General features: G+C 36.1%; 1 protein-coding gene across 9 annotated transcripts in view; it reads left to right on the top strand.

Annotated features, from left to right (window-relative positions):
• METTL25 (methyltransferase like 25) overlaps positions 1-18688 on the top strand; it is a 43918-nt gene that overhangs the window by 8023 nt on the left and 17207 nt on the right. For all 9 annotated transcript variants that reach the window (XM_032688556.1, XM_032688554.1, XM_032688552.1 and 6 more), the window contains 4 exons: positions 2620-2720; positions 6850-7482; positions 9769-9913; positions 18082-18176. In XM_032688556.1, coding sequence (XP_032544447.1) covers positions 2620-2720; positions 6850-7482; positions 9769-9913; positions 18082-18176 — 974 coding nt within the window. The remainder of the gene's footprint in view (positions 1-2619; positions 2721-6849; positions 7483-9768; positions 9914-18081; positions 18177-18688) is intronic.

Raw genomic sequence — 18688 nt, forward strand, 5'->3', positions numbered from 1 at the left:
TTTAGAAGATATGGTTTTTTCCTGACACACTAAAGCGTGCAAGTCAAGAGAAATGTAAGTTTGAGAAAATTGGCAACTTTATGATGGCCATGCTTATATTCAGGATAATTCCATTTATGTTTCAGATGTTTTTAATATGTTTTCTTGTTCTAAGACAAACGGACTTTTGAGCCTATTCCCACAGTTTGCATACTTACATAGTTCTCTAACTTCTTCACAAGCTTAATATAGATATATTGCTGTTCTTCCTTGGAATAATTGGTAAGCATGAACATTTTAAGCATGTTGTGGACACAACTACTCAGAATGGAGTTCTGAGTCTAAAGGGTGTTCCCCATTGCTTCCTAATGGGAATCACCATGGTCCTGACTGCACCATCAGGTTGCTCGCACTGAGCACACGGGGTCCAGGAGAGCCCGGCCCAAGGGGAGGAAGCCAGCAGGGAAAACTTGTTTTGTTAGAGGGTTCATATCTGATATAGGAAGTGAAGGTTGGATTAAGAATACTCTCTCTACAGGTACCCGTGCTAGGGGTTAACAGTGGAGATGAGCAACATTTCAGTACCAACTAAAACTACTAACCTTAAGCTTCAAGGAAGTAATTTTATGATAGCAGAAGGAATTTACCCAGTTTGTGTAAAACTAGTATACTTTTTTTAATTCAAATTTTCAATTATCTGGGCAATATAAAACAGTCCCCAGATATATTTTTGTATTAGTTTGTAATATGTCTGCTTGTTTTTCAGAATAATGTAGAAATCTATCAGAATTTTCCAGAAAATGCAACAACAGTAAAATTTATTTAAAAATCCATAATTTTCTGCAAACAGTATCATTTTCCCCAAGCTGATATCTAAATAGTGTGTTCATCCTGCAGAAAGCAGGAAAAGAAGTTGAACAATGTTTAACAAACTTTAGCTAAGATGATAAATAATCTATATATGTAGGTATCAACAAATTATGCTTTTTTCATCTGGAACCGCAGCTTATATAAGTTGGATCATGTTTCTGGGTTTCTACCATTATTGAAATACTTAATTTGGATTAAGTACTCTCTGAAATAATACTAGCATTACCCCATTCAGTCTTTTGAGTTCATAATATAGAAAAGAGTAAAGGTGCAATATGTGATCATCGGTCAAAGTGACAGTTCTACTTTGGAGACCAGTCAAACAACTTTTATTTCTGTCAAGAAGTTAAATGTCTGTTTCTTCCTGTTTCGATTCTACTTCTTCTTCTGATGAGCCTGTCCAGACACAAAAATGTTCAAATATAAACAGAGAGAGAGACCTTTTTTCTTTTTAGATTTTTTCCTGTCTGTTTTTCTTTAATTTGATATGCTTACAAATTAAAAGCTTTTTAGGACGCTGTGTAGGTCTTCACAATTTTAAAGTTCAGGAGAATCTTCAGTGAAATGACAAACACTTGTTTCTGCTTTTTTTTTTGTTTAAGTCTTTTAGTCTATTTTTTCTTTTGTCAGTTCATAGAGTCTATATTAGATTTTAAGTACTGTCATAACAGTTTATTATAAAAACCCCAGATGTTTAAGAAATAGAGAGATCCTGTGGGCTTTGGGAAAAATAGAGAAAACACTGGGTTTCTTATGAGCTCAGTTCAATTCCCCACTCTCTTTTAAAAAAGTAACACACTTGGCTCTGTTCCCAGCATGATCTGATCAAGGAATGAACGTAGTTTTTGCCTAATGATCAGTTTCTGGACAGATGAACACATACTGTGCAAAAAGCAGAGAATGGAAAAGTATATTAATCCACCTAGTCATGTAGAAAAGTCCTGTTTTCTATGTGCATGCTCATCAGTAATGATCCAGTTTCTTCTACTATCACTCAGAAAAATTTCCATCAATTTAACTATATCCAAGTGTACTGTAGCATTAGTCCCCTGAGAGAAATATGTGGGTTTCTTCCGAGGGAGTGACTTCTGAGCTCCTACTTTAGCTGGGTGGTGTAGAGATTAGCAAGTGGGTGCTTGGTGTTGTCCACAAGCAGTAAACCCATGATAAATATTGACTCCATCTCGTTAACACGTTCTCCAGCAACACTGAAATGAGTGATTTTCTACTATAAAGGCATAATAATTCTATAATCCACCCATAGGCTAAATAAAGAAAAGGAAGGTTCATCTTCCTTTGACTTTTCCCAGCATCACTCATAACTTTTATTAGTGATATCTCCTACTTGATATTGTAAGCAAATTCGCAGCATTAACAAGCTGTACTATGTGATTATTAATTGTCCCTGCCCTTATATTTCATTTATGTCAAGGTAAATGTGGTAAATGAGACAAAAATAAATATTTTTTAAGGGACAGGGAAAAATAGCACAATTTTATAGTAGTAGCTATTGTCTAATATCTGGTCAGGTGTTAGATATGCTACATCTTAAAAAAACCCTGAGTTTTGCAGTGTGTAGAATTTTACTAATTCATCCATAATTCAGAAGTTTAATCTTGTAATAATTTAGTAAGTTTTTAATTTAAAATTACTATCCTGAAAATATAAACACTGTAGCATATGTTAGCTGGGATTTTCTTCCTGATTGGTCACAAGTCTTTATTATTATAGGTTGTGTTAACGTGTATTTATTTTCTTAATCTGTTACAGGTATCAAAGCAGATGAGTTTATGAATAATAAGAAATCACATGAAGTGCAGGTGATGTCAGAGCTGGTAGACAACATAGTGAATTATTGTGGTATAAAGCAGGTATGAAAGCATTTCTTACTGTATGTTACCAGGTACCTTCCGAATTATTCTCTTTATTGTATGCAAATACATCATTTTGATGTTCTGTCACTGCTGGTTTTATTTTTCCTGTACATAATTGTAGCTGAAGAAGAGCCGTTAGGGCCAAGCTGAAAGACAATTTTGTTCACAAATGTGTAGTTCCAAAGGCGCTGCCTTTCAAGTGGCTCATAATCACTCATGAGTAATTTTAAGAAATTCTGATCATCCTCTCTATGTTGAGCAGCTAAAAACTGTACTGCTTTTTGCTATGGACAAGTACTGCCTTGTTTATCAGTATGATATTGCTGGCAATTTTCCGTAAGCATCAGTAGGAGAGCTGCCTTATGTCAGGCACACGAGAGTGCCACACAGATACCAAAGCAGAGTATCTTGAGAGATTTGGAAAGGTCATCTTATTCTGGCACAAGATTTAAATTATTTTCTATTGTTTAATACTGTTCAGCTTTATTTAACATGAATTGAGATCTGTCAATTAGGAATTTAGTTATGACCCTTTTAGTTGGAAGAGAGACGAAGTTAAGCAGAGATTTGTGTAGCAGAGTATGTATGAAATACATTTCGTGAAACACCAATGACAACTGGACACCCAACACCATTATCACCCAGCAATTACTGTATAAGCTGGCCATTTCATACATCAGAAGGCAAGTTCTTCCTTGGATGGTAAAGAATTGCAGGATTCCTTTCTCAAATTTGATTGTAACTTAATTTTTTTTTTTTTTAACATGTAATTATGATTACACAGTGCACTACATTGCTGTTTCATTAAAACTTCGCAGAGTTTTACTTATGGATCTGTTGACAAAACACAAGCATCCCAACAGTACTTGACTTTTTTGAGTAGTGTATTTCACATTCTATTAGACAAAAGTACACCAGTACTGTTTCCTCAGTTTACATGCATATAGGTTTCTTATACATTTTTACCGTGTTAAACTTTCTGTTAGATTCCATACCTTAGACCTGTGTTGTGGTAAGGCTAAATTTTTCACTATCTGGGTAAGCTGAGTTCATTTATTCATTTTAGCCTCTATAATGCTAGTAACTGGCCAATGTATCTTCATCCCTGCTTTAAACTAGAGATGGCTAATGGCTCTGGACACTACATTTTATTCCTTTCTACATCTGAGCTGCACTTGCTTTCTGTGCAAGGAGCCATAAGTGTAAATGGAGACTAATTTCCTTCAGGCTAATATTAATTTCCACAAAGATTTGTAAAGAACAAACTATATTTGTTTAAAACCAAAGATTAATAAGGTATCTGCCCAGATTTTATGCTGAGTATATTTTCTCTGAGCATTTTTTTCCTAGGTAAATATGTCTGAGTTTAAAATTAATGTACCTGTAGCATCCTGAGTTGCTGTTGCTACCACCATAGGGAAGGCCCCAAAACTTGGATTCAGCTCTGAATTGCTAAAGCTGAACTTTGGTTAGGAGGTTATTTGGCTCAGATTGAGTTTAATTTAGATAAGTAAATGATACAGTACTCTTGATAGGTTTGGGTCAGGCCTGTGGCATCCTTGGAAACAGAGATCAAAATTCTCAGTCCCGACCATCTGTTTTGTGAAGTATGACTGACAAAGGCAAAGTTTTAGGGAGTCTTCTTATAACTGGAATTGCCAAGTAAATAGAGAGCTGCAATTAAGGCCAAATATTACTGGATGAGACACAATCAATGTGTGAGCATCTGCGATTGCTTACAGCAATGGAAGGCAGTCTCTCCAGCAGCTCTTTAAGGGCCAGCTGCAGTGACAGGTGTGGGTGCCCTCCCAAAGTGGATGTGCTCTGTAAAGAACAGAAATAGAGTAGCAGCAGATTTGTCAAAGTCTTTTATTCTATCATAAGCATGTTTTTTGACTTACCGACCTTTTGTTTCAGGCAAGTATTAGTTGTTCAAGTATTGAAGACTTTCATGTGCTGAAAAAGCTGAAGGAGAGTATACTTTGCTTATAATGCAATATTAAATGTTCTCTGCATTTGCTGTAAGATGGTGTTTCATATAGCATTTTCATTTAGATTTAAATAGTTCCTGTGAGATTCAGGAAGGAAAGGAAAGAAAAACCCGTGTTCAGAAAGTAAAAGAGTAAAGCCATCTTAATAACTGGAGTTTCAATGTAGCTGGTTACTAATAAAATCTCAAACCAGTCATTATTAAGTATAATGTCAATATGTCAATATGCTGCAATTTCATGCAGGCATAATGCACTTTTATCAGATGGCTTGGAGTATCTTTTTACATAGGATTATTTTTTGAAAAAATTGTAACATTTAATGAAAAATATTTCAGTATATCACTGGATATGAAATGCCTACTGCTCTATATTAACTTTTTCCATTTTAGTCATACACCATAGCAACATTTATTTGTGCAGAGTTACAAATCCCTAATATATGAAAAGAGCTTTCCTTTACCTTGAGAAAAAAAGAAAAGCTTCCTTCTCACCCTTTAAAAAGCAAATTCTTTTGTTTTGGTTTCCTTTCAACTTAAAATGAATACAGCAATTATAAAGTTTTAGGAGAGTTTTTCCTTATTGATTTATTTCTATCCTTCTCACAAAACAAAATATATGCGGCATTTAATTAAAAAATCTGGAGCCATGAAAACACATTTTACAACAGCACGCGTCCTCAGGGTTTTTCTTTCCGATATTACAGATCACTGACAGCTTGAAAAATGCCCTCCATCTCACCTCCATAGCCATGATGTGTCACGGGTGGTAGAGAATATTGCTCTCTGTTGATATTTTATGGTGTAGTATAATAAATAGTAAAATAAGAATAAAAGCAAAAATTTTAATACAACTGTAATCACTTCTAGTTTAATGATTTGAATTAAAACATTAAAGCAAAATAACTAAAGGGGTTTTTTTCAGTTGTTTACTACCCCCTTTAAGCACTGTTCCTATCATACAAGTGGAACTTTATTTTTTAAAGAAATACTTGATTAAACTCTGAAAAGAAGCCAGTGTTGATTCCTCTTTGCTTAAGTGCACATTTCTTTTCTTTAATGTATTTGTCAAAGTTTTCCTTGGAAATTGCAGCATGTGCAGCAAGACTTGCAATGTGTAATGTAAGGATGATATAATTCTGCATCAGCATCCATTACATTTGTGATTTGGTGCTAGGAAATGTTGGAATGCTTCTGGAGACAAAGTTCTTGATTGCACTGTGCCAGAAACTGTGTTTAAACATAGTACCCTGCTCACTGTGGACAAGACCTTTGGATTTTATTATATCATGGAATTTTCATTTTAAAGGTTCATGCTTGACAGATATGCTACAGATTGCTGATTACCTTTCCCTGTGTAATCAAGGGAAGGTAGAGCAGGGAATAATGTAATGCAGTCTATTTTTTTAGTACAAGATCATTGTCTGCTTATTATTAGTCAATTTTTCCTTTTGTTTAAAAACTGTTCTCCCAGTACTAATTTAACAATGTATTACTGTTTTCTTTTTACCTGGAAACAACTAAACTTTCCCCAAACTGCAGCTTGTATCTACAGCCACTAGAGGTCACACTTAGGAGTTAGGAATAATTCACTAGCTGTCTCTTGTGTCCGAATGCTGCTTTTCACAGAAATAATTAAAAACTAATTTAACAAGCACGGAATCTGAAGATGCTCTTTTCCTGTACACTTAGTGGTAGTAGGCTCCTCGGTATAGGAATTAGGTGCCTAAATCTGAATACTGCGAGCGGTTGATTTGCTGACTGTATATCCTGATCTAGTTTAGCAAAGGCAGATGGAGTTCCTGGTGGTTTGTGCTTATTTTCTTTAGCAGAAGGAAATTTTGTGTCAAAAAATATACTGAGAATCTTTCTCAGAAGAGTCAGGATGTACATTGCGTGAGCATTGCAATGTCTTTTTTCTAGAGCAAATCAGTTAAGATTTAATTCTGTGTTTTAAAGTCAGGAGGTGGACCAACAAGGCAAAAGAGCTAAGTGAGTTGGGAAGGATGGTACTGATAATGTAGCTATTCAATCCCTGCTTAATTTTTTAGGAAATTATTTTGCATATGGAGTGTGCCTTGTTGCTCATAATTATAGCAAATTTTTTTTTCTTTTTTATTTCCCCCCTCCATTATCTAGGTGATTGATATAGGTTCTGGAAAAGGCTACCTGAGTTCATTTTTGTCCATGCAATACAACTTAAAAGTTTATGGAATTGACTCCTCCAACTCCAACACAGATGGTGCTCATGAAAGGAACAGAAAACTGAAGAAACACTGGAGAGCATATCAGAGTCGAGGAAGAGCAAACCTCAAAACCCAGAGTTTGGAAAAGACAAATGACAGGCCAGTGGAAAGTGAAATGAAATCTAAAACGATCAATGAAGTACTCTTAAATAATGCCAAAAGTCTTCAAAGTCGGGACCAAGTGATTATGCAAGATTTAGTTCCTTCTTGTGGTTTCACAGAAATGGGTACATTTGAAACCAGGACACAAACTGAAGCTGATTTGATGCCTCAGACAAAATCTCATGAGGGCAAACTTTCTGAAGAGGTTCTTGCTATTCTAAATGTTCTACCTGCTGATGCTGTAGAAGTTTTTTCTTCATCTCGTCGTAACTGGGGGGAACTCTGTGAAGAGGAAAAAGTGCAAAGAAAAAAGACATCTCTCAAGACTAAAGCAACAAAGTCGAGTGAATCGAACCTCTATTTACCCTTAACCTCTTGCATCACTGCAGAAACAGAACTCAGTGACATCGTAACAGATCTGGAGGTTATTTTACTTTACATATTTACTATATTTAGATTGTACATTGTCTATATTGCCATTTTCATATGTACATAATATTTGCTGGGTGTACACAGGGTGCTCTCTGTGGTGTAAACAAATATTCTGGCACAATAATGGTTTTCAGCCAGGTAGCAGAAGTACGTCTAGCAAATACAGGTTGTTTTTCTATTTTAATGTATGTGTTGGGACTATTTTGAAGCAGCTTTTAGAATTTATGAGATAATAATCAGCTGTCAAAATTAACAGCATATATATTAGCACATTTAATTATTTTACAACTGTCATTATAGATAAAATAAATCTATTATGTAAGGGGTTATATTTATCAAGTATATGAATATATATTCAATTTTCCTGAATTTTCTAATTTTTAAGTCAGCTATCACTGACTGAAAAAGATTTTTCTAATTTCAGTCAAACTGGGAAGTCATAGGAGAATTTATTGTGTATAGTACTCAAGATGAAGAGTTTGTAAACAGCGTTTTCATTTTGACTTTCCAGAGTAATTTAATTTAGTAATTTACTAGCTGGCAGGGTTTGTGTCTACACAAACAAGCCAAAACTCAGCTGCCCAAAGACAGTGATACAAGTCTGGAAGCTCTGTGGTTGTATGTTTAGTTCCTTAGTTCCTATGCCTGAACTAACTAATGTACATTGATTGATTTAGGTGCATTCTGTCTTTTATGGAATGATAAAAACATGCCTATGTGCAGTAGTAACCAAACTACTATATTCCAAATTGTAATTCATCTCTGATTCAGGACCATAGGTTTGTGCTGATGGTCCTGTAACCTGGGCAAATAAATGCTACTGAGTATCTGAGAATGTGTGGAGCAGGCTCATGTCTGTATGCAAAAGACACCCTGAGCAGCAGGGTTTGTTGATGAAGCATATGCCTTAACATTTGTATCCACTTAGCATGTAATATGTATGATGTAAAGGTAGAAGAAATCCTATAATACTGCCTTTCTTTATGATGAAAGAGTAAAGGGGAGGTTTTACTGTTTTGCACATGTATGTACTATGTAATACAGATGCGTGAGAAAATCAGATAAAATTAGAATGATTATAGACAGGTATCCCAAGTGAGTGACCCTGGGCTAATTTCATATTGATAACCTGGAGAAGAGAAGGCTCTGGGGAGACATTATAGCGCCTTCCTATACCTAAAGGGGACCTACAAGAAGACTGGAGAGGGAATTTTTACAAGAGTATGGAGTGATAGGACAAGGGGGAATGGCCTTAAGATGAGGGAGGGTAGGTTCAGATTTGGTATTAGGAAGAAATTCTTTACTGTAGCGTGGCGAGACACTGGAACAGGTTACTTTGAGAAGCTGTGGATGCCCCGTCCTTGGAAATGTTCAAGGCCAGATGAGATGGGGCTTTGAGCAACCTGATCCACTGGAAGGTGTTCCTCCCCGTGGCAGGGGATTGAAACTTCATGGTCTTTAAGGTCCCTTCCAACCCAAACCGTTCCACGATTCTGTAATTCTGTGATTAATAAATATGGCTGAAATTCAAAGCAACACCATGTTTACCATGCAGATTCCAACTAATAATGCCAGAAGGGAAATACCTTGTTATGAATGGTAAGAAGAGGGAAAATTTTGGTGGAGAAATGGAGGGAAAAGGGAAATTGTAGAAAAAAGAAAGCAGGAAATAGAATGGACAGAAGAACAGAGCATCTGAAGCTGAAGTTCTTCCTTTGTACCTTGGAACAAAATGGCCATTTGTTGAATAGGAGCAGGCATACTGAGAAACTGTGCCAGTACTACAGTTTTGCAAATAACAAAGCCTGCTCTTCACCTTCCATCTGTATTTAGGAAGTAGTTTTGATTTCAGCAAATTAAAGATGCAGAAATTCCATTGATATGTCCATCCAGATTTACAGCAGTAAATCTTAAGTAAGAAAAAGAAGTAGCAGTGGTACTAATAACAAGAACTGGACAGCTAAGAAAGACAAGAGAAAATGGCCTGTGTCCAGTCAACATGTAGATGTTCCTTTCCATGCAGCTGTTGTTCATAGTCTTGAACCTCTCGTGTCTCATGGTTGGTTTTCACCATGTTTTTTTAGCACTGAAGACCTTTTATGAATATTGAAAAATTCTAGGACAGAACAGCAGGAGTCTTCGTGGAGTTGTGTATTTTTGCCCTACAGCTCACTAACCATTTCCAGATTATTTGGGGTTTGGTGTTTGTTATTATTCATGCTCTTTCAGTTGATGAGGGAGATGCTTTATTATTGCCTCTTTAAATTTTTCTTTCTAGGACTGTGTGATGGTGGGTCTACATACGTGTGGAGATCTGGCTGCAAATACACTACGTATTTTTGCTGCCAAGCCTGAAGTCAAAGCAGTTTGCAGTGTGGGCTGCTGCTACCATCTGTTGTCAGAACAATTTGAAAACCAAGAAGGTAAATCTTTTGAGCTTAACTTGTGGCTGCAAGTTTGCATATTGAGAGTATTATACCTTTTAAAAACCTCCTTCTTTTTTTTTCCTTTCCAGTGGCTTATTTAGAACTGGTTTTAATAATATTATGTGGGTCATTCACTCCCGGATGCCCTGTAGCTTTTCCGTTATGACAATATTCCTAATATTCTTACTGAGATTAGGGACATTAATGCATAATGTTTTTATGTGGTTATGCATACAGCTGGGTTTATTCCTTGCTTCACTTATAAATGTGGAGGCTTTTTTGGTCCAGTGTGTTTCTCTCCTTTCAAAATATTTTGTACCAGACTCTGTCCTTGGGTGTCTACATGCACCATCTTGTTATATTGAGTTGTACATATACAACTATGAGGAGAATTAAGTTCTTGTAGTGTAAGGTAATACTCAAAAAACCACCAATTTTTGTGCTGTGATCTGGGTCATTGCCGGTTTAGACCATCATATACATACATAACAGTTTTTCTTGGGGACACAATCTGAAAATTATTTTGGGATTCACACTGTAGGCAAATTTTCCTTCAAATGTGAAGGTTTTTCATTTTTGATAGAAAGTTGGTATTTTTACTTGGAAGTTCTTTTACCTGAAATTCTGCATAATGATAAACACTTAAGCAGCTGGCTTTCCTGAGGCAAGTGGTACATAGCTGAGCTGTCTAAATGACCAGCTGCCAAAGTCCTAGAACCTGATCATTATATCAAGCGAACCTGAGAAAGGGGTGGATTGGCAAATTTTATTTCAGCTCTTTCAGAGAACTTCACAGACAGAAAGGCAGGTGAAACCCAGCTGTTGCTCTTTAACAGTTAGCTGTTCAGGCAGTCTGTTCCAGACTGATCGTGACATGTGCTTGCTCTTGCTTACTTTAATAATCTTTTCATGTTGTTTTTGTTTTGCTCTGCAACAATTTTAAAGTGTTTTTGAAGTGTATTAGTTATTTCACAATACTTCAGCTCACTCCAAAACCAAAAGGAAAATACAATTGAAGTCCCTAAGTCATAGAAATGCAATTAGTAAAAAAACATACAATTCCTTTTACACCAGAGCTTTAAGAAATTAAGAACTTTCCATGTACTTGTGTTTGAGTCTGAGTGTCTGAAACATTTGGTTGTTTCTTATTATTGTGAAGAGGACATGGCTTCCTGTTCTAGCTGTAGGGTTATGTTTTCCAGACCAGTGCATAAGGCTGTACCAGATTATTATTACTCAGACACCACCAAAGAATCAGGTGTTCTAAGTTCAAACAAACAGATATACGTGCATGGTAATAAGAGAAACTGCAGTTTCATAGCAGTATGGAAATGAAGCCAAATTGCATGTTGAAATTTCTAGCGGTTTGATTTTTCTCAGCTTGAAGGATAAAAATTTGGACAGAAGAAAAGAAAATTACAGTATTTTTTTCTTGGAAAAGAGCACATCATGCCAGTGATGCTGAAAAAAATAGATTTTTTTTTTTGGTACTGTTACTATGAGGGTGCGTATTCTAAGATCTGTAATGCTGTTGTATTTCCCTACTAAGTCATGTACTGTATGGCTTGTTCATAAATGTGCAGTGGAGAGCTAAGAGTGCAAGGACTGACAATATCTAAGATTTCTTCAAAGGAAAAATGACAAAGAGTTCGGACTATATCATGTATCTGCTCTACCTGTGCATGGATTTCAAACTGACAAAGCATTCTAGGGGGTGCTAGAGGCCTCTCTAACTAATCAGATGATATTGATCCAACAATTCACTTTTACAAGCAGTAAACTCTCTTGCAGCTGTCTGATGCAAGTGAATTTTGGTACTGCTTCCAAAATGGACCAAATCATAGCGTTTAATTAGCAAGTGGCTTCTGGAGGTAATCTGAACTGGATGATGGTGTGAGGCAGGGCAAACGTAGAGTTCAGGGACTTGTTCATTCATGTTTTGTATACCTCCAAGGGCAGTGATTTAGCAACCCATTTCAATGTTTGCCCTCACCGTGAAATTCTTTTCCTCATATCTATTCAGAATTTGCAGCTTTTGTGCATTACCTATTGTCTTTTTCATTTTTCACCACTGAGAAAAGTCCAGCTTAATCTTTTCTGTTCCCTTTCCTTTATGTAGTCGAAAATAGCAGTTAGATCCCTCCTTGACGTTTTCTGCAGCCCTTTAGTCCTCTTGCCACCGATAAATTCATTTCAGTAAGTCATAGTGGTGGGCTGGAGAGCCCAAAGAAGCACTCTAGGTACTCTCACAGGTTCTAAAAAGGGGGAATAATCACATCCCTTAATCTGCAGGCTTCACTATCAAGCTTCAGAGTACTGTCAGTTTTCTGCCTCCTTTAGAGTCCACCTGTCTGAGTCGTATCTTTCCATTTTTTCTGTAAAGACACTTGCTGAAAGAGTTGCTAAAATCAAGGTAAACTATGACTGTGCCTTTCCCTACTTTATGGAACCAGTCACTGCATCACAGAAGGCAGTAGTTTATCAATCCCTTGTAAATTCCTGCATCCCATTCTCAATCTCCTTGTTCTTCACGGGCCTGGACATGGTTTCCAGGAAAATTTTCTCTATAAGCTTATTGAGGCTTACTGAGCTTATTCAGATCATATTGAAGGTGGGTGTGGTCTTTGCCTTTTTCCTGTGACTGGGAACTTCCTTTGATAGACATGACCTGTCAAAGATGATAGAGTGTAGTCTTCATGTGACACCGGTCATTTCTCTCATCCTGAAATGCATCCTATCTGGTCACATGCAGTTGTATATTTCCAGTTTGCCTGTGTGGTCCTTGGGCCAATATAATCTCTACTGTAGGTAGTACTTCACTTGCCCGGGCTCTGACACTAAGCTCAGGGAAGCTACTGGATGATCTAGGCATCAATCAGAGATTGCAGAGACCTGTAGAAGCTTTACATGGAGAGACTAGTTTGAATATTAGGATGCAGTAATGGATAGGAGATCTTCCTAAGAAGCAAAGAGGATTGGCCAGAATTTGCTGCAACACAGGAAAACACTTATTTGTTTGAAATCAGTCCAGTATGCAAGGTTTTGCTTGCAAGGACACAGTGGGAAGTTCTGTTTAAAGCATTTTGTAGTTATTTTGTCTTGAGTTAGTGGCTTCGAAGTTTTAAAAACTCTTAAAAATGTCATTGCTCTATTCTGTATTTATATTATTTTTTTACCCTCCTTCAAAGTTTTTTATTTTCTTGAGCTGTGCACCCTTAAAGTCAAGGTTGTGGCAAGTCCAGCTCAAAGCTCTTTCCCGCTAAGTAGCACATTTTCCATCTTTACTGCTTCTTTAATGTAAACTCAGATGGTTGTTCTCATAAGTGTACTTTAAGCAGATGAGCCACCTCACAGAAGAGCTGCTGTGGACTGTTGGTTACCATAACCTGAGACAGCTGGGCAGTGTGTTGTTTGGCAGTTAAGATTTAATACCAAGATCAGTCTTGTTTGAGGCCAGTGAAAAATTGCTTTTTCACTTCATATTAACTGGAATTAACTGATATTCGTAGGGAGAAAATGTAGGTGTTTTGATGCCTAACATAACATTTATATCTGAGGCAGTGAGTAGACAAAATATCAACCAAATGTTACTATCGTGTTCTTGGTGGGCTGCTGAATCACCTTGGTTATCTTAATTTTGGGGGATTTTTTTTGTCTGAGCTGCATTACGTCTCTCATATATCCTAAAGATAATAAAGATATTGCAAGATTTCCTGATCCAGTTTGCCATTGGACTTGCTGTGAGTACTTTGGGAGCATTTCTGATGAAAGTAGTGCCAGCAGTCACAATCTTGGGTAATGCAAGCAGTATATAGTGTCCTTCTATGTCTATAAACTAAATTCATCTGGAAAGTTTTGTTAAGGGACCATGTTTCCAATTATGCTGGGAATAATTTTGAACTCTTGCTATTATGAAAGTTTTTGCTTTGATTTATTAGTAGCTACAGCAATCAAGAGGTGCTATGTAATGTCAAATTTCAACTCAATTTAAAAAAGTTGAAGGCAATGGCATTTAACACCTGTCTTTAAATTTCACTGCTCTTATAAGCAATACCAGATTCTAAGTTTCGGTTAATAAGCTCTTGGAAAATTCTAAGTAGTTTTACTCTGGCTCTCTCTGAGGAGAATTGTCTGTTTATATAGAGATTCTTTTAGGGATAAAATATACATAGCCATTAGAATTATTTATTCCTTTGAGGTTTTTCTTCCCTGTTACTGCACTGGATAGTCAATTACATCAGAGTAGTAAGGATTTTACTATTTATTAGAGACTTTTTACATACACCTATTTACATAATGAGCCATTATGGCAGATTTCTGGAAAAATTCAGTCTGCTCATGTTTTTTAGGGTTAGAACAGTAAGCATCAGGAGAATAACCACAGGGTGTAACTAGACTCTAACAATTGATGAAATTAACAAGGATCTGAATAGTAACTATTTATAAGTATTTGAGAGTTTGAAATAAGACATAGGTGTAGTTGTATAGCTACTTTCAGTTATAGCTCTTTTTGAGGTTGGCTTGAGTACTGGAAATCATGAACTCCAGCTTTTGTAAGGTTTTCTAAAGTCAGGTCACTGCTGGGCACAAGAGTTTTAGAGCCCTCTGGTAGCTGTGGAGAGTAGCTTCTCAACAATGCACTCTGGGAGAAGTCAGCAAAGCTTTTACAGGATGAACTTTAAGCCTTAAAGGCTAGTGAACATAATTAAGGGAACCAAAAGGGTTACAAAGGGTAGTCAAACTTCACATACAGAATTTTATCAGATTTGTGAAACCTGAAAAGGCCTTGAGTAAGGTGGATTCAGAGGAAAAACTTTGAAACTGAATTTTCTGAAGGATTCCTTATGCAAACAGAATGGCTTCATATCACTCCATTCCACTGAAATATGAAAGATTGCTCACTGTTTCAGAGTATTTGAGTACAGATGATTTATGTGTTTCCTAGGTATATTTTCATAGATATTCCATAGCCAGTGTCTTAAAATAAGTAACTCTGACTTGTAATCTCTCTTGAGTTGGGTTCATTTCTCCCAATGGTTTAAACCAGCACATATGGCCAAGGAAGACTTAGTCTTTCCCATGAAGGAAAAAGGCAAATAAGTAGTTTATCTGCTTTGTTTGGAATAACAGAAGTAGGCCGAGAATCTGTGATGTCATGGAAGATAGATGCTATGGAGGACCTGAAAAAGGTTATTTGTGTTTTAGTACTACCTTGATGAAGTTTCTCAGCGTATACAAAAAGTAGGATGTATGTGAACAAATTTGAGGAAGGTAACAAAGAATAATTTCCACTGAAAAGTCTCAGAAGAAAAAATGACTTTTCAACCCACTGAATTACATCATCAGTCAAAAGGTTTAGGGTTGGGATTCAGAGAGCCACAAAGCCTCTAGGGACACCAGGGCTGGAGAAGGCATGCCAAGGGGAGCACCACATTGCACCAACATCACTGCCTCCACACCTTTCTGATTTGGGTTGTCTCATGGAACTCGAGTCAAGCTTATTTTTCCAGTAACAGTAAAACTGTTGGTCTGTTGTGTTATAAGGACCATATTTTACTGTAAAGCTTTGTGAAGTAAAATTTACATGTTAACACCCTAGAAATTGTAGTATTATTCTTAGACGAAAATCTATGGATGGGCTAGTATTAAAGGTATTATAGAAGCTTGTCCTATTCTCTTGGATTTCCTTGTAATCATCTGTGAACATACAGAATTATTAACTGTTAAAAGGATTTTACCTTTATCTTACTTCTACTACCATATATTTTTTCTATAACTAATAAAAAAAAGAAACATCAATATAAAATTGCTGATGTTTTATTACAATATTTGCAGCAGTTATTTTATTAGATGTGTGATTTAGTCTTTTTTAGAATTTAACTTGGAGGTAAATTTATAGCAATTTAACTAATATGTTCTAGGATTATACCCCAGCATAGCTTCAGTTCAGCTCATAAAATGATTACCTAAAATTCCCCATTTTGTTAACTGTTCACGGAAGGAGTTCTGTTTGAGTCTGTACGGAATTATAACATGATTGCTTCATGTGCTGTTGAACACTCGAGCTGTTTACTGTGAAATCTTCCATGGAATACCTGTACTTAAGATGTTTCTTGAGTGTTTTTGGAGATTTATACAGTTTAGAACAGCTGTTGTGTTCTCAGATAGAAGCACAATAAGGTATTTAGTGAGCTATATAATATTAAGTATATTTGAAAGTAGTTGCAGGCATTAAAAGAATTTCCAGGGGGTTAAAATGTAGCTTCTAAATATATGAACTTTATAGTGATATATTAATCTTACAGTTTTCATCAGTGTGCTTGAGAGTGGATTGGATATGAAAAACTAAATAGAACTTAAGGCAATATTGTAGATGTGTGGTCAACTTTGAATATACACAAAAAATTCACTTGAAGCGAGTTTCTCTCACTTTTTCTCCTACTTTACAGTTTCAGTAATTTAAATGAAGATGGTGCTTTGCCTGATTATCTTTTTCAAAGGTGTCATAAATTCCTCAGTATTATGCATGAGTACACTGCACTGATATTGGGATTGTAGCTGAGAGGGTAGTGACTTTAACTTGCATGAATGATTAATTTACCTGGAGGATGGTGTAAATTAGAAGGGATTTGCTTGAAAAGATCAATGATTTCATCTTTCTAACCCAGTTTTCAAATTTTTATTTTGAAATATTTTAACATATGTATTAGAAGGGCTTATTAGTGTGAATCATACAATAGCAACCATGGCAGTCATTGTTTTCTTTGAAGAAAAATAATATACTTAATAAGTTCCTACTACCATCCCTGCAATATAAGTACCCATGTACTCATGTAGTCATAATTAGACTTGAAGTTAATTAATGTTTTAGAGCTTGTCATGAGGCACTTACAAAACTTAGCACATTCCTAGTGCTGAAATCAATTGTAAGTTGTTTTATCAAATTACATCTTTATTTCTAAAGAATTTTCTTTCTCCTTCTGCTAATCATTCAGAATTAAAATCCTGTTCTTAAATCACGGTACTCAAATCAGTATTCACCTGCTATGAGCCTCTGACATTCCTCAGGGCTAAAAAGGGAGCAAAGTGTGAGGTTGTGTGCAGAAGATTACCAGCTTGCTGTTACTCTCTAGAGATCAGCTGAGACTGGGCACTAGAAAAGCAAGGGCTTTGCAGGGGGAGGGTTCTTTATAGTTCTTTTTCTTTTTCTTTGCTTAACTTTTATTAAATGAATTCTACTTAAATGTATCTCAGACTGTTGGTAAATTTGAAGTTGTATTTCTGCTGTCCTCTTTTTAACCCCATTACATGATTTATTCTTTAATATGCCCCAGTCACCTTCCTGTGCTAAAAAGCCAGGATCTCAGCCAATTTGTAGGGTTTTTTCAAGAAAGTAGTAATTCTTATTCAGCATTCTAAAAAATCAGCTGACAAATGTGCTAATGAAAACTCTATACATTTAGAGTTTGACTACATTTAAAGCTGAGTATTAAGAACATCTATAAAGTAATCTCTGTACTTTAGTTTCCCCACGTTTGCATTACTGTTTAACACGAAGAATTGTGTTGTTATTTAAAATATAAATGATACTGAAACAAACTGAGTACAGATTGTGATGCAAATGCTTCTTGATGTTTTGAAGAAACAGCAAGAGCCTTTGCAGCTGCTCTTTTCTGGAAAACAAACATTCTACCTTGAAGCAGAACAGTCTTTCGAAATTGGAATAAACAAATACACATTGTTCTGTGGGATGCTTAAAACATGTTTATGATAGAATGAGAACACAATGAGAAGTGGTACTGAAGTCCTGCTGCTTGGAGTGACTGCCTGGCCTATATCTTGTGACTCATGCTGTAGCATGAGGTGCCAGGAGGATTTGCAAACTTTCCTCTTGTCCCTTTGGGTTTTTTCAGTGGATTTTTTTAAAGGACATTACATTGACTTAAAATTGTTTTGGAAAATGTGAAATTATCAGAAATTCAGCATAAACCAAAAACATGTGTTACAGCAAAACATGTTTTTTATAGCACCACCACAGGTTTTTGTACTGGATGAGAACAATTAAGTGTTTCTGCTACCATTAACTACTGTTCTTCTTGCCCAATCCATTGTGCATTCTGTAAGTAAGAGAAAAAGTTGTGCCTTTTTTTTCCTCCATTTTGCAGAATGCTGCGACAAAGTGTGGGGATTTCCCATGTGTCAGTACTTGAAGGACAAAGGCTGGCGTTGTGGTCGCAATGCTAGAATGTCAGCATGCTTGGTATGATTCCCCTTCTTCTCTTTTTCCTACTGAGAGCTTTGTCCAGATGTTATAGAATTCATTGGTTTTGGCTTCTAATCCTAAAGCCATGACTTTAATCCAAGACTATACAGAATAACATCATTAATGTTGTAAGCATGATAAATTATATCTAAAAAACTAGTATTGACCTTTCAGCTTTATATATTTTATGCTTGCTAAAGGCACGAAAAAATGAGTTAGTGACAGAAGTGCATTTTAAGACTGTACAGAAAGGCCAAACCTTTGCTGAAACCTAAACAAGGTAACCCCTCAGGATAACAGTTCCTAGCCAAGGACTTAGGGGGAAACAAGGTAATTGTCAAAGGGTTGCAATCAGTAACTCCCCCAATGCCTTCATGATTCATAATATTGAATGTTCTGACTGTTTAAAACTTGAACAAACCTGCCCATTCCAAAAACCAGAAGAGCTCTAAAATCCATGAGGCTTAAGAATCTGGAAACATTTTTTTTAACATTCCACCGAGAGATTA

The sequence above is a fragment of the Chiroxiphia lanceolata genome, chromosome 5, assembly GCF_009829145.1.
Source record: "Chiroxiphia lanceolata isolate bChiLan1 chromosome 5, bChiLan1.pri, whole genome shotgun sequence".
Classification (NCBI taxonomy): Eukaryota; Metazoa; Chordata; class Aves; order Passeriformes; family Pipridae; genus Chiroxiphia; species Chiroxiphia lanceolata.